At 34.1% G+C, this 17638-nt stretch overlaps 1 protein-coding gene across 2 annotated transcripts in view; it reads right to left on the reverse strand.

The window, feature by feature from the left end:
- The window catches only part of CNTLN (centlein), a 319886-nt gene that overhangs the window by 209856 nt on the left and 92392 nt on the right, over nt 1-17638 (reverse strand). For both annotated transcript variants that reach the window (XM_043890767.1, XM_043890768.1), the window contains 3 exons: nt 13234-13318; nt 5783-5917; nt 4998-5168 (listed from right to left, as the gene is read on the reverse strand). In XM_043890767.1, the coding sequence (XP_043746702.1) occupies nt 4998-5168; nt 5783-5917; nt 13234-13318 (391 nt within the window). The remainder of the gene's footprint in view (nt 1-4997; nt 5169-5782; nt 5918-13233; nt 13319-17638) is intronic.

A 17638-nucleotide genomic window follows, 5' to 3' on the forward strand; every position in this document is an offset into this window, starting at 1 on the left:
CTTGAAGAGCCAATCGATCAAAAAAGAAACCACAAGAAAATCCGAAAATATCCAGATACAAATGAAGACAAAAACATAACATGCCAAAACTCACAGAATGTAACAAAGTTCAGAAGGAAACTTAAAGCTGTAAATGCCTATACTAAAAATGGTGACACATCTAAAACCAACAATGCAATTTTACAGCTTAGGGATACAGAAAAGTATAGCCGAGTGATCCAAAAGGAGAAGGAAGGAATGAAATAATCAAGATTATTGTTGAAATACTTTTAAGGGCATAACTAAACAATATATTCAACTAACTCTAAAGCTGACTCTTTTGAAGACAGCAACAGACTTGTAAAGACAGTACTACAAACCATACAGAAATTTAAAAGATGACTAGAGAATACTATAAACAATTGTTCAACAAATTAGATAACCAAGATGAAAAGTACAAATTCTGAAATATACAAAATACCTAAACTGACTCAAGAATAAATAAAAAATCTCAACCCATGATAAATGAATTTAATCAGCTATTAAAATCTCCCAACACAGAAAATTCCCAGATCAGATGGTTTCACTGGTGAATTCTACCAAACCTTTTAAAAGATTTCATACTAATTCTGTTCAAATTATTCCAAAAAATGTAAGGGAGGGAACACTTCTGAACTCATTCTTTAAGGCTATCATTATCATTTTAAGGTCAGATAAAAATATTACACTTATTACACTAACGTCAGATGAAAATAAAGATACCCCAGCAGCATAAGGTTGGTATAACATCCAAAAAACAAGGTAATATGCCACACCAATAAAATGAAAGACAAATACCACATAACCATTTCACCAGATACATAAAAAGCATTTATTTGCCAAAACCCAACACCATTTCATGATTAAAAATAAAAATTCAACACACTAGGAAAAGAAGGGAATTTTCTTAACTGATAAAGTATATCAACAAAAAGCTCATTGCTAATACCATGCCTAAGGATGAAAGAGCAAATCCTTTCCTCCTGAGATCAGGAAGAAGATATAGATTTCCACTCTCTTTTTTTCTATTTAACTTCATACTAGAGATTCTAGCTAGGGTGACAGGCAATAAAAGGAGATAAAAGACATACAAATTAGAAAGGAAGAAGACAATTTCTACTTACAGATGACATGATCTTACACACAGAAAGTCCTACAGAAACAATCTTCTTTAGGTAGTTTGCAAGATATAAGACTAATATACAAAAATTAATTGAATACATACATTAGCAATGAACCATACAAAAAGGAAATTAAGAAACAATTCCATTTAGAATAACAGAAAAAAATAATTAAATATTTTAAAATGTATGCACTCAAAGAAGTGCAAAGTTATAATCTGAAAACTGTAACGCATTACTGAAAGAAATTAAAGAAGTTTCTATATAAATGAAACCTCCTATTGATGAATTGGAGTTACAATACTGTTAAGATGGTAACACTCACCATATTGATCTGATTCAACAGAATCTCTATCAAAATCATATTAGCTTGCTTTTTTTTCCAGAAGAAATGGAAAAGCTGATTCTAAAACTCATATAGAAATATAAATGATAGAGAAAAGCTAACCTTGAAAAAAGAAGACTAAATATTGAGGACACACAAGTCCTAATTGCAAAATTCATTACAAATCTACAATAATCAATAAAGTGTGATATAGGCATAAGGATAAATTATAGATCAAAGGAACAGAATTGAGGTCCAGAAATACACCTTTATATTTACAGTCAATTGATTTTCAATAAATATGCTAGGATAAATTCAGTGGGAAGAATAGTCTTTTTTTTTTTTATCAAATGGAGCTGTGACAATGGAATAACACATGCAAAAGAATGGAAGTGGATTCCTATCAAACATCATATTTAAAAATTAACTCAAAATGGATTAAAGAACAAAATGTAAGAAATAAAAATCTTAGAAGAAAACATAAAGATCATTTTCATGATCTTGGATTAAGCAATGGTTTCTTAGATGCACATCTGAGATACATCTGAGAATGCCCAAAAGCATGGACAACAAAAGAAAAAGTAGATAAATTAAATATAAAAGTTTTACACTTTCTGTTCAAATAATACCATTAAGGATGTAAGAAACAACTCAGAGAACTAAAAAAAACAGTTTGAAATTATGTAAATAAAAAGAGACTTGTATCTAGAATATGCACAAAAGAAATTACACATTTCTTAAAGATATGCAAATGGCCAATAACATATAAGAAGATGACCAAAATTATTTACCTTCAGGGAAATGAAAATAAAAACAACAATGAGGTCACTCACATCCACAAAGATGGCTAAAAGTCAAAAAGACAATAATAAGTGTTGACAAGGACCGAGAGAAATCAGAACCCTCAGACAGGGCTGTTCAGAATGTAAAATATAGCTGCTTTTGAAAACAGTCTGACAGTTCCTCAGAAGCTTAAAAACAAAATTATCACATGACCTTGTAATCTCACTCCTTGGTATACACCTATGAGAAATAAAAATATATGTATATACAAAATCTTGAACACAAATATTTATAACACAAATGTCCATCTACTTGAGATAAATAAAATACAGATTATCTATATAATAGAATATTATTCAACTACAAAAATAATAAAGTACTGATATATACTACAACATGGACAAACCCTTTGAAAACATTATTCTAAGTGGAGGAAGTTAGTCACAAAAGATTTTATAATTCATTAAAATTCATTTCATTAATATGAAATGGTTAGAACAGATAAATCTATACAGCAAGAAAGCCCATGGGTGGTGATCTTGGGTGCAAAGCTAAAGATAAATGAGGAATGACTATTAAAAGTTATGGGGCTTCTTTTGGAGTTGATGAAAATGTTCTAAAAGTAATTTTGGTAATAGTTGCAAAACTCTACATAAACTAAATATTATTGGCCTGTACACTTTAAATGGATTAAATGTATGGTATGAGAATTATATGCCAAAAGAAAAAAAAGAGGCAGCCTTCTTACTGACAGTGTAACTGTATAATAGAAAATATACACATTTTTAGAACTAATAAGATATTTGGGAAAAATTGTTGAAAAGAAGTTCAAGATAATTTAGTAACACTGCTAATGTCCATAAATAATTAATTAAAATATAATTTAAATTTTTTAGCATAAAACAATATTTTCACAATAATGTGAATAGCTAGTAATAAACATAATAAAAGTAAACAACCATTTTAAGAAAATTAAAAATCTTTATTCCAAATTCTTAAATAGTAGATCACAATTCCTCCCAAATTAATTCATAAAGTAGATAATGTTCCAATATGCCTTCTAATAGAATTTTTCAGTAAAACTAATGAAATGATCCTTAAATATTACTAGAGAAGAGGTTCATGTAGGGTTCATGACTTACAAAAAGGGGAATAAATAAGTAGGTCACTCTAGCAAATAATGAGTAAAATTATGAAACTACAATACTTGAACGCATGAAAATATTAGAAAGTCCAGAAATAAGTCCATATACACATGGCAACTTAAAGATGTGAGAGAAACTGCATCACAAATCAATACTGAATATATGGTGTGGAACACCATATTCCAATATGAATTCTAAATAGATTAAAGACTTCAGGGTATGGAAAACTTGATACTATAAGACTTCTAGAACAAAAACATTAGAAACAAAAATATTTTAACAAAAATGACTATAGAAATTTATATATTTTGAATGTCTAATTTACATTATTCAAGATTCATGGGACAGAAGGTATTTGCAATACATATATAAAACAAAGCACTGCTATCTAGAATAAAGAATGCTTACAAATTAATAAGAAAATGCAAACACTCTAATAGAAAAAAAGACTAAAAATCACAGTAGACTATCTGAATGGCAAAAAAAGGAAATGAAAATCATCATCAAAAACTCATGTAGCTATGAATTTACACAAGGAAGTGCCGTGAACTCTTATCACACAAACAAACAGCTTAAAAGTTGCAGGGAAGCAAAAACTGATACAAAAATAAGTTCAAGATAATTCAGCAACATTGCTAACATTGCTAATTGAATTGCCGGAATTCAATTCTCTCAAAACTCAATCATTCCCTGATTGTACACTAATAGATTTAATGTATGTATTTCCTTAAAATAATTCGCAATGAATAGATTCACACACTCAGAAAGACTTATCTTTTCTTCTCTAACTTAAATAATCAGGCACACTGGCATACACTCACACAAACCTTTGGATAAACATATCCATATTTATTATATTTAAATTGCTATATATATACATATATACACACACATGTATGTTATAAATTCTTCTTAAGCATGCATACACATAGAGAGGCTATCATATTTACTAGAACCAAAATTTTAGATGTGAGCCTTTTCAACAAAATCTATGGTTAAGAAGAAAACTGAAATTCAATGGGGAAAAATGAACAAAAACATTCTCAAACCCAAGAGAAAGCTACAAAAAATTATTTTGAAAAGTATTTATCAGAAAAGACATAAGAAGATTATGAAGACTGATTGTAACTTTTATCTTCTATATTTTACTATGAATAAGGTCCTCTCAAGCCAAAGAAATACATATAAAACACATGTATTTTTAACTGCTTTATTTTTTTTATGTATTTTTAAAGGACTTGAAAAATACAATCTTAAAACTACACTGCAATGAATTCTAGTTATATCTATAAATTTAAGCCCTAATTACAAAAAGTCAAAATTCATAATTCTAAATGTGTTTTTTCAAAACATGTTTTATTTCAAAATCCAATAGCCTTTATTTTTTAATGATTACATTTTAGATAAGTATTTGAAGTCAGTTTCCTGCTTTGCGACATCAATTTTTAAAAAGCTATGGGTCTTAAGTGAAGGAATATAAATTAATGCTAGTCCCCACTGGTGGATTTGAATATATAACTCGCTATTTAAAGAAAATAACATGTAATAAACTTCCTAAGAAGATAGATGCAAAATAACAGCACGAATTCCATTCTCATTCCATACCTTTACTTTTGCATCAATGCTAAATTTTTCTTTTCTCCAATGTGCTTCCTGCTTCCTCAGTTTCTCCAGGTCATTTAGCAGGTCAGCGCAGTGGGTACTTAATTTCTCATTTTCCTCCTTCAGAGTTTTTATAACCAGCCTGTTTTGCTCTTCCTTATTCTGCACACACTCCTTAGTGTCCCGTAGAACAGTACCACAAGGGCCAATACACAAAACAACAACAACAAAAAAAAAAGCTGAGAACTAATCAGCAAATACAAACTGTGCAATTTTATCCTCCCAGCAGCTTCTTTTATATTTGATGGCCAAGGTCACCTGTATACTTTTATTGGCCTCTTTTCATGCAGGTGGATGGGTCATATTTTTTCACTGGATGACAGCTTTGATGAGTACACATTTGCAAAGAGCCCATTAATTGATCAAGCTGCCTTTGATGCTGTCCCCAGCTATTTTTGAGACCCACACAGACATAGCCTCCCAGACCTGGGTTTTATCAATTAATAATGCCAGTCCCATCAGAATCTAATTACAAGAAGCCACATATTCACACTCCTACTTTCTTAGCTCCATTTCCATCATTAACTATTTATCGGAAAGTTATAAAGCTTAGAGTCTGAGCTTTAAAGTATCTTAGAGTTTTTGCATGTGAGAAAACTGTATGGCACAGCAGGGCCTAAGGCAATTTTTCCTCCCAGCTTGTCACTTTCTGGGCCACAAAGGCTGACAAAGCTTAAAGTAGGACTTCAAAGAAACAGTAGCATAAAACTATGTACAAGTCAACACACCTTAACTTCTTGACTTTTATCTTTAAATTTCTTCTGCAAGTCACTGAATTCTTTCCTTAAGAAAGCATTTTCTTCATCTACTGCCATCTTCCGTTTTACAAGGTCATTTATTTCCTGGGTTAGTCCTGATTCTCTCTGGAAAAAAAGCAAAATTACTGATTAATTGGTATTTCTAAGAAAAAATAATTTCATATGAAAAGTTTGAGACTTTGATTGGTAATATTAGAATTAACTAGCTTTCATAACAACATCCATTATCATAATTTCTCATTTCCTATGACATGCCCAGAAATTATCAAGTAAAACATGCAAACATGTGCCAAGTTACTAGTTTAAAAATGAAGTACACATAAAAACAGGACACCAAATATTCAGCCTCATACAGAAAGCAAACTTTCTGGATTTAGTTGTGCAACATGGAAAAAAAACCCAAAATTTTACAAAATATTCTAATTAAAGAAAATGCTTATGTAGCTAAAATAAGAATTACATTCTATCTAAAACATTTTTTTAGAAAAACAGTTCTGTGAAAGCATGAGCAATTTTAAAGAATGAAAAACAGCAAGTCTGTTTTCGTACCCAAAATATCTTGCTGTGTAGAAAGATATTCAAAATACTAAAACTGCCATAATTGTTAACCAAATATTCTTCTCACCTACCAGAAATACCTAAATCTAATTGAAGGATGTATCCATGACTCATGTCTTAGTTTCCCTCTTTTCAAATCTTTATAGCTTTTCCCTCAGAAAACTTACCCACTCTCCTGGCTTCTAGTCTCGTCTCTGTCTAAAAGACTACCCGATCCATAATCTGGCCCTAACTCTCTTCCAAGTACCAATCTCAGATTTCCAGTTTTCTATAAAAATACCTCCATTTTAACTATCTGCTGCCATCTCAAACCAACATGCTAAAACTGATATCCATGCCATAATACTGACTCTTTGCCAAACTTACTCAACTTTTGTCAACCCACTTATTTTTCCAACTAATATTTGAAACTATTATTCCTATGTTTTCTTGCAATGTTTAATTTAGGATTTCCATTTCATTTAAATATTATCAAATTCATATTTGATATGTGCTTTGTTATATTTTATTTTTATTTTATATAAAAAGAACAACTATATTGTTTTGATAATTTGTATTAGAGTATAGTTGATTTACAATGTATTGTTAGCTTCTGCTGTACAGTAAAGTGAATTACTTAAATATATATATATGTGTGTGTATATATATATATATATATATATATATATATATACATACTGTTTTTTAGATTCTTTTCCAATATAGGTCATTACAGAGTATTGAGTTCCCTGTGCTATACTATAAGTCCTTATTAGGTAGTCAATTTTATATATAGTAGTGTGATTATGACACTTCTACTTTATCTGTGTGTATACTGGGTTATGAAGTAAAATGTATTTTTCTCAGTGTAGGGATCATATTAATGAAACATTGCTCTTGATTTATACTTAGAGGTGACATTACTCATTCATAGGCCAACTGAACTTCAGGAGTTCTCATAACTCCATATCTGTACCAATAAAACACTCAGGCTTGGTAATGTTTTACAAATTAAGTATAAATGGTACCTCAATATAGTTTTAATTTTTATTGCTTATTTTAATTACTAGGGCATATAAAATTATGTTTGACATCAATCAAACAGCATAAAAATAGATGCATAAACATCTACAATTCATAACCTATTTTTCTATTCTCATCTAAGTCTCAGCCTCTTTCAAGGTTCAATTTTTACCTCCTCCATGAAGCCTTTCCTAACTATCACAGAAATTTCTATTCCCAAGTTTCTGTATTGCCTACATTATTCATTTGGCACATATTACATAGAGCTGCTAATTATTGATGTACTCATACTATCTCCCAAACTAAATTATAGTAAATGTTTATGAATGAGATTGACACTGATAAATTCAATCATATGAACACTAAGACAGTGAAATATCTACAGGCCTATCCTTTGAAAGGAGAATTAACAAAAATTAAGCACCCTCATCTATCCTTGAGATTATTTAGACTTTAGAAAGGTGAGATACTAGACCAAATAATTTAACGTTTAGAAACATTTGCCCATTAATGAGAGCTAAACTTAACAGGAATAAACAACATGCGGCTGCTGCTGCTAAGTCGCTTCAGTCGTGTCCGACTCTGTGCGACCCCATAGACGGCAGCCCACCAGGCTCCCCCATCCCTGGGATTCTCCAGGCAAGAACACTGGAGTGGGTTGCCATTTCCTTCTCCAATGCATGAAAGTGAAAAGTGAAAGTGAAGTCGCTCAGTCGCGTCCGACTCTTCACAACCCCATGGACTGTAGCCTACCAGGCTCCTCTGTCCATGGGATTTTCCAGGCAAGAGTACTGGAGTGGGGTGCCATTGCCTTCTCTGAATAAACAACATAAATGACAGCAATAACAAGTCCTTTCATGAAAATTATTTAATAATTGAAAAGTTAGCATTTGAGTGAATTTAGTAATCTACAGGACAAATGTAGACTTAATCTTTAAATAAAAACACAGAATACAGTAGGAACTTAGCTAACCAAAACCATAATACTTTTAGGGCTTCTCTGGTGGCTCACCTGGTAAAGAGCCTGCCTGGGCCAGGAGACCCAGGTTCATATTCTGATAATTAGTTTGATAAATGATCTTATATATCATAAATCATTAAAGTAATAAGTTAGACACAGATGTATTCCCAATGGAAGAGAACTGATAAACTCTCAAAGATCTGTTAAATTTTACATAACTCAAAATATTTTCCTAATAAAATGTACCCTCAATGATATAGTTTTTATAATGGAAGTGACAGTCACTTAGTTGTGTTGGACTCTTGCAACCCCATAGACTATGCACTCCATGGAATTCTCCATGCCAGAATACAGGAGTGGATAGCCGTTCGCTTCTCCAGGGGATACTTCCAACACAGGGATCAAACCCAGGTCTCCCACACTGCATGCAAATTCTTTACCACCTAAGCCACCAGGGAAGCCCAAGAATACTGGAGTGGGTAGCCTATCCCTTCTCCAGCGGATCTTCACAAACCAGGAATCAAACCGAGGTCTCCTGCATTGTAGGCAGATTCTTTTCCAACTGAACTACCAGGGAAGCCTTAGCACAAGTATATATAGTTACAATTCATTTTTTTTCTTTTCCTTTTTAGAGAAGTATAGTTGATTTATAATAAATTCTATAAGTTTTAGATATATGACATGATTTCACAATTTTAAAGGTTATATTCCACTTACAGTTATTTGAAATGCTATATTCCCTCTGCTATATAATATATCCTTGTAGCTTATTTACTTTATACATAGTAGCTTGTACCTCTTAATCCCCTTCTCCTATCTCGTCCCTTCCCGCTTTGCTCTCCCCACTGGTAACTACTGGTTTGCTCTCCATATTTGTGACTCTGCCTCCTTTTTGTTATATTCACTAGTTTGTTTTATTGTTCAGATTCCACATATAAGTGATACTGTACAGTATTTATCTTTCTCTGACTTCTTTCACTAAACATTAATAACCCTCCAAGTCCTAAATTTAGCTTCATGAAACCTTTTCAACAAACTTTTCTGGATAGAGTAAAATACATTCTTAATGGTCTGGCTTGAGTTAATATTAAAATAGCAAATTGAACTCAGAGGAACCATAAAGCATAAAGGGTGACAAGAGAAAGTATGGCTGGAACAAATTATTTATTATGGTTAAGCCATGAAATGAATAATTCAAATCATGGTCAAAAGAAGTCTGTAGAGTAAGAAGAGAATGATAGTGGGTATGAATTAGGAAAAAAGTGGGGTGTGATGGCAGCAGTTCAAAAGACCTAAAACTCTATAAAACAATACTTGAGCATAGTTAATATATTTTTTATATGACCTACTTTAAAATGCATAAAAAGAGTTTAATGAAAAACAGAGAAGTAATGATATCAGTACAACTAAAACAAAGGTAAATGGATAAAGGGAAGGGGTGAGAGAATTAAATGTAACTGAGAACTGAAACTTATTTCTGAGCTTCCTAGAAGGTAAGAAAAAAGGGAAATTCAATGTTTAAAAATCATCTCATTAAATATAGCAAGTTATTAGTAGACTCGAGTTATCTAATGCAATACTTGAAGGAAAATTTATTACAAGATTTACTTTATAACTAGCGGTGACAAAGCTAAAGCACAGTCTTACCAAAAGAAGTTACATGGCATTTTTTTACACTATTATCAATAAAGCATGTAATAGTATTAGATTGTTCTATGAAAGTTTTTCAGCAACGAGCTAAAAAATTGTGTGTATAACTTTCTAGTAGTTTGACTAGATATGTGGTTAAGGAATCAACATTCTTGTTACTCTATTCCATAGACTACAAGTTTGGAAAAGTAAGAACTATTTAACATTACTTGATGGAACAACAAACACATGATGAAGGAACTTCTGGCTTCCAGCACAGGATGCAGTAACTTGGAGGTTGTCTCTCCTATTCATACAACATGAAAAAAGTTGAACAAACTGAAAATCAGCAATTCTTCTCAGAATCATCAGAGAACTGAAGGTCATAGGGCAAATTGCTGTTCCCCAAACTAGAGAGACAGGCAATACAGAGAATCACAATACAGCAGAGCAAAGTCCCTGAGACAAGAAAACTCCATGGAAACCAGTACCAAGAGCAGAAAAACCAAATCTGCAATTAACAAATCATTGGGGGTTAAGTGTGGACATGCATGAGAGTTAAAAATGTCCTGGAGGGAAAAAAAAAATGTCCTGGAGGGCCCAGTCTTAGAGGAGTTCCTATACTTTCATGAGTTTTATATATAGAACACTATTAGGTTGTCACAGTGAGGATCAGAGAAAAATCTCTTCCTGCTCTCTGCAGGAGGAGAGGGAACACAGACATTTTAAAATATGACCTAAGCATTTCTTAATTGAGATATCTGACATGCTGGACTGGATGAAGCACAAGCTAGAATCAAGATTTCCAGAAGAAATACAAATAACCTCAGATATGCAGATGACACCACATTTATAGCAGAAAGCAAAGAACTAAAGAGCCTCTTGATGAAAGTGAAAGAGGAGAGTGAGAAAGTTGGTTTAAATCTCAACATTCAGAAAACTAAGATCATGGCATCCTGTCCCATCACTTCATGGCAAATAGATGGGGAAATAGTGGGAACAGTGACAGACTTTATTTTGGGGGGCTCCAAAATTACTGCAGATGATAACTGCAGCCATGAAATTAAAAGACTCTTGCTCCTTGGAAGAAAAGCTATGACCAACCTAGACAGCATATTAAAAAGCAGAGATATTACTTTGCCAACAGAGGTCTATCTAGTCAAAGCTTTGGTTTTTCCAGTAGTCGTGCATGGATGTGAGAATTGGACTAGGAACAAATCTGAGCGCTGACGAACTGATGCTTTTGAACTGTGGAGTTGGAGAAGACTCTTGAGAGTCCCTTGGACTGCAAGGTGATCCAACCATTTCATCCTAAAGGAAATCAGTCCTGAATATTTATTGGAAGGACTGATGCTCAAGATGAAACTCCAATCCTTTGGCCACCTGATGCAAAGAGCTGACTCATTGGAAAAGACCCTTACGCTGGGAAAGATCAAAGGCAGGAGGAGAAGGGGACGACAGAGCATGACATGGTTGGATGGCGTCACCAACTCAATGGATATGTTTGAGCAAACTCTGAGAGCTGATGATGGACAGGGAAACCTGGCGTGCTGCAGTCCATGGGGTTGCAAACAGTCCAACACGACTGAGCAACTGAACTGACTGACCATCTAGATCTGCTAAACTGAGTATTTCCTAAAGCATTGGAAACTTATTGCCAGAGGTTATCTAAAAGAATGCCAAAATCCATTCTCTTCCATAGAGTAAACCTGTATGTGAGGAAGAGATTGCTCAGCCTGGAAGTAACTTCTCCCAAATTTGCTGAATCTTGGGTTAACCATATGAGTAGTTTCTCTCAATGAAATGTGAGTATAAATGATGTTTGCCACTTCCAAGTCTTAATTTTGTATCTATTAGGCAGCTTAGAGTCAGACACAACTGAGCAACTGAACTGAACTGAACTGATTAGGTAGCTTGTTATTATTTAGTCGCTAAGTCCGTTTGACTTTTTGTGACCCCATGGACTGCAGGCAGGCTCTTCTGCCATGGGATTTACCAGGCAAGAAAACTAGCGTGGGTTGCCACACCCTCCTCCAGGGGATCTTCCCAACTAATTAATATACAAGGCATATGGCAGTATTTTTCTATATTAGAATTCATTTTGATATTGTTTGACATTCAAGTCACAAATACAACTATTTTTCCCCAAAACAAACTAAAAAGTTTTAAAATTTTATCATTATAGCAATAATTATTACATTTTCTATCCTGAAGAAGGAAATGGCAACCCACTCCAGTACTCTTGCCTGGAAAATTCCATGGATGGAGGAGTTGGTAGGCTACAGTCCATTGGGTCTCAAAGGGTCAGACACGACTAAGTGACTTCACTCACTCACTTATTACCTTTTCTATAAGGAAAATACAATTCTGGAGAAGGTATAAATTTCAAATTTATATGTCAGATAGGAATATATATCCAACTTTACAACAAACTTATATAGAGAGAATTTTAAAAAATTAATTTTTATCCACATTAACTTCCATTTTTAGTCCTTTAATAAAACAACCTAATAACAATAACCAATCTTAGATGAAAATTATCCTGACTGTTTAATTCGCTAGGAAGGAAAATAGAGTCAGAACTTGGAAAAGCAGAGTTACCAGAAAAAATTTTCATTTAATCTAGAAAATAAAGATAATTTAGCCTATAATGGGCAATTGGGCATAAAATGAATTTAAATATATCATGATATAGACAATTCTTAAGATAAATTTATTTCACCTTTATTTTGAAGATGTTACTACCTCCAAACTGATTCTTGGGAATCAACGGCCTATGTGGATTTTTGTAGTGATAATATACTGAGGATATAATTATCTATAATTTTTAATATTTACCATTACATATAATTGTATTAACTATAATTATAGGATTGCATCATTTGAAAGTGAAAGTTGAAAACATCAAATAGAATCATCCCAGTTATTGTTAACCTTTTGTACAAATTAAAGCATTAAAAAATTTGTAGGATTCAGAAGCAAATGATAATTGTTAAAAATAAATAGCAATTTCAACAAAAAGTGAGTGACAGTTATTACTATAAAATTAAAACACCATCTTAAGAGTTTTAATGTATAAATAACATAGTCTATAAGCCAAAAACATAAAGAAGAAAAACAGGCTAAGGTAGTAACTTGACTATAGTAGTAGGACAACATAATGACCCTGATATTCTTGTGAATATTACTGCAAAAAAACTTAAAATGTTTGTAAAGACCTACTATATGAAACAAATATCATAAATTTAGTATTTTCTGTTATACCACCAACCTGTTCCAATTCTTGTATTTTAGCATCCTTGACTTGCAGAATTTCTAAAACTTTTCTGTCTTTAGCTTCAGATTTCAGCTTTTCTCTAGAAATAAAAAATATCTATACTGAAAATTTATTAGTCATTATTTTTTAAAGTTTATTAGACATTATTTGTAGCCAATTCTTTCAATTTCCACATCCTAATAATGAGTTTCACATTAAACTATAGAAAATTAAATTATCTGATGTTAACAGCCCTTTCGGATTTAATCAGAAGCCATATGGCAAGTGATAATTTATAACTGCTGCCAACTAAGACATCTTCATACAAAAAAGGTTCTACATTTATATGCATTACAAAACATACTTAAAACACATTTAATCTTGACTGCAACAATCACTGTATCATAAATTTAAAATAATTATTGAGTATATTAATATCTTCATGTTAATATACTTTATATTGCAATTATTAATATTAACTAATATTAATATAATAAAATTATATTATAACATGATTAATATTAATAATTAAGAATACAATACTTACCATTTTTTAAGTAAAAGAATTAAAAGAGAGAAAGCTTGAGATTTACTAACAATCAACATTAAATAAATAACGGAGATATTTATTGGATGCTCATATTTTAAATTTTAAAAATAGGTAAGAGAAATAAAAATCTGTACCTAAATCACTGATGAATCACAAAGTGTACAGGTAGGAAGACATTAAGAACCCTCACCTAAGAAAAAATTAGATGAAGCAAAGGGCTTTAGAAGGCAAAAGTGGGTATTAGAATTAAGAGATACATACGACATAAAAGCATACCACTGCTGGTGACCAAGATGGCAGAGTAGGAAGACCCTAAACTCACCTCTTTCCAGAGACAACACCAAAATTACAACTAGTTATGAAGCAGCCATTTATGGGAAAATAACTGAAAATTAGCAGAAAAGATACACTACAAATAAAGATATGAAGAAACCACACTATCATGGTTGGGAGGAATGGAGATGCAATATAGTCAGTATCCCCAACCTCGGATCAGTGGCCCCTAAATGGGAGGATAATCACAAATATAGAGATCTTCTCCAAGGAGCAAGTCAAGCTCTCCAGCCTGGATATCCCACACCAAGTAGATGAGACCACAGAACAATGGGTTTTGAAAACCAGTGGTGTACATGCTGCTTCCCAGGTTGCTAAGTGGTAAAGAATCCGCCCAGTGCAGGAGACACAGGAGACATGAGTTTGATCCTTGGGTCAGGAAGATCCCCTGGAGGAGGAAATGGCAATCCATTCCAGTATTCTTGCCTGGGAAATCCAGTAGATAGAGGAGCCTGGTGAGTGACAGTCCATAGGGTCAAAAAGAGTAGGACATGACTGAGCACACATGTATGGGTCTCATGTTCGGAAGAGCTAGAGAGCTGCAGGAAACAGAGATTCCACTTTTAAAGAACGTGCACAAAATCTCACACAGTCCGAATTCCAGTGGAGATACAGTAGTATGACAGGAGCCTGGATCAGATACTCCTGCTTGTCTTGTAACACCTCCTGGAAAGGCAAGAGGCAATTGGGAACACCTTGGGCATAGAGATGTTGGAGACAGCCATTCTAGGGGAGCTGTTCTACTGCAATAACACCAGCACTGGCAAGTGCTATTTTGGAACCCTCCCTCTATCCTATTAGCATGAGAGGATGTCCCACACATCTGCGGTCTAGTACCAGCTGCAAATCACCCCAGGCTGCATAGACAGTCATGCAGGGACCTAGCCCTAGGTCCCCCTGGGACATACAGCCAATGACACAGGAATCCTACCTTTTCCTCCAGCAAGCTCACAGCCACTGCATGTGGCACAGTCTCACAGCCAACTGGGCCAGAGGCCAGCTCTGCCTAACAACACATTGACAGTGGTCAGACCCACAGGAGTGGAAGGGTACATGCTGCCAACATAAGACCCCTAAGGCACACAGCTCTGGTGATCAGAGTGTGCTGCCAGACCCCATGTAATGACTACTTCTCCTGACTGACTTAATACAGAAAAATAAACATAGAGAATACAGAAAAATGAGGAGACAGAGAAATATGTTCCAAACAAATAACACACAACCTCAGAAACAGAAAAAACAAAGTGGAGATAAACAATCCACCTGAAAAGAGTTCAGTAATAGTCAAAAAGAGGTTCAATGAACTGGAGAGAAAACCGAATGAACATAGTCAAAATTTCAAAGAGTTTAAAAATATAAATAAAAATCAGAGCTGAAAAATACAATGACTTCAATGTTAATAAAAAATACAGTAGAAGGATTCAACAGTAGATTTGATGATACAGAGTAATGGATGAGCATCTGGAAGACAGAGTAGTAGAAATCTCCCAAGGAGAAAAGAAAAAAATAAGTTTTAAAAAGGAAAATATTTTAAGAGACCTCTGAAACAACATCAAGCATACTAACATTTGCATATAGGGGTGCCAGAGAAGAGAAAGATAAAGTAGAAGGGAACTTATTTAAAAAAATAATACCCCAAATTTTCTTAACCTGGGAAATGAAACAGATATCCAAAGCCAGGAATCACAGTGACAACTCAGAACCATGACCCCAAAGAGGTCCACTCGAAGACATATCATAATTAAAATGGCAAAAAAATAAAGCGAGAGTCTTAGAAGCAGCAAGGGTAAAGCAACCAGTTAAGTATACAGAAACTAACATAAGGTGATTAGCTAGCTGACTTTTCAGCAAAAACTCTGCAGGCCAGAAGGAAGTTACACAATATATTTGAAGTGATGAAAGGAAAAAATCTACAACAAAGAATACTAGCAAAGATATTATTCAGATTTGAAGGAAAAGATAGAGTTTTACAGACAAGCAAAAGTTAAAAAGAGTTTGGCAGCACTAAACTGGCTTTACAGGAAATGTTAAAGGGACTTCCATAAGCAAAAAAACAAAGAAGACTACAACTAGAAATATGAAAACTATGGAAGGAAAAATCTCATTGGTAAAGACAAATACACAGTAAAGGTAGTAGGTTAGTCACTGATAAATCTAGTAGGAAGGTTAAAAGACAAAAGTAGTAAAATCATCTATTTCCACACTAAGCAATTATTACAATAAGTAAAGGATACAAGATTTAAAAGAAGTTTTAAAAAAAAAGACATCAAAAACATTAAATATGTGGATGGGTGGAGTAAAAATGCAGGGTTATTAGAAGGCATTGAACTGGCTTCTGGTTCAAGATGGCGGAAGAGAAGGATCTGCACTCATCTCCTCCTGACAGAGCACCAAAACTGCAACTAGCTGTTGAATAACCATCAACAGGAGAGCACTAGAACCACCAAAAAAAGACATTCCATGTCCAGTGACAAAGAGGAAGCCACAGCAATCACAATAAAATCAAATCCCATAACTGCCAGGTGGGTGACCCACAAACTGGAGAACAATAATAATAAAGATCTCTCACTGTTGTGGAGATTCTGAACCCCACGTTAGGCTTCCCAGCCTGGGGACTGGACAAAGGGACTGGAAATCCCCATGGAATCTGACCTTGAAGGCCAGCGGCATTTGATTACAGGATTTCCACAGGACTGGGGGAAACAGAGACTCCAGTCTTGCAGGGCACAAACAAAATTTTGCATGCCCAAGAAACAGAGCAAATGAGCACTGATCCCACAGAAGACTGAACCAAAACTACTTACTTGCTAGTGCTGGAGGGTATTATGTGGAGGTCTGGGTTGGCAGGGGCTTGCCACAGGGATAGCGGCTCTGGCAGCAGCAATCCTGGAAGCCCCCCTTGATGTAAGCCCTCTTAGAGGTCACCATTAAGCCTACCACAGAGCCCATAGATCCCAGGGCTGGGTAACCTCAGGCCAAATAACTAACAGAGAGGTAGTGCAACCCCATCCATCAGCAGATAATTGGATTAAAGTTTTACTGAGCAAGGCCCTGCTGACCAGAGCAAGGCCCAGTTTTTCCCATGGCCAGTCCCTCCCATCAAGATGCTTACACAAGCCTCTTAGCCTCCTCCATCAGATGGCAGGAAGAAGCAAAAAGAACCACAATCCCACAGCAGCTAGAACAAAACCACATTACAGAAAGTAAATCAGGATGAAAACAGCAGGTTACGTCCCAGATGATAGGACAAGATAAAATCCCAGGAAAGCAACTAACTGAAGTGGATATAGGTAATCTTCCAGAGAAAGAATTCATAACAAAGATAGTGAAGATGATCCAGGATCTCAGAAAAACAATGGAGAATATACAAGAAATGTTTACCAAAGACCTACAAGAACTAAAGAACAAACAAACAGAGTGAATAATACACTAGAAAGAATCAATAGCAGAATACCTAAGGGAGAAGAACAAATAAATGACATGGAGGACAGAATGGTGGAAATCACTGCCACAGAACAGAAAATAGAAAAAGAATGG

This window comes from Cervus elaphus, chromosome 29 (assembly GCF_910594005.1).
Source record: "Cervus elaphus chromosome 29, mCerEla1.1, whole genome shotgun sequence".
NCBI classification, from domain to species: Eukaryota; Metazoa; Chordata; class Mammalia; order Artiodactyla; family Cervidae; genus Cervus; species Cervus elaphus.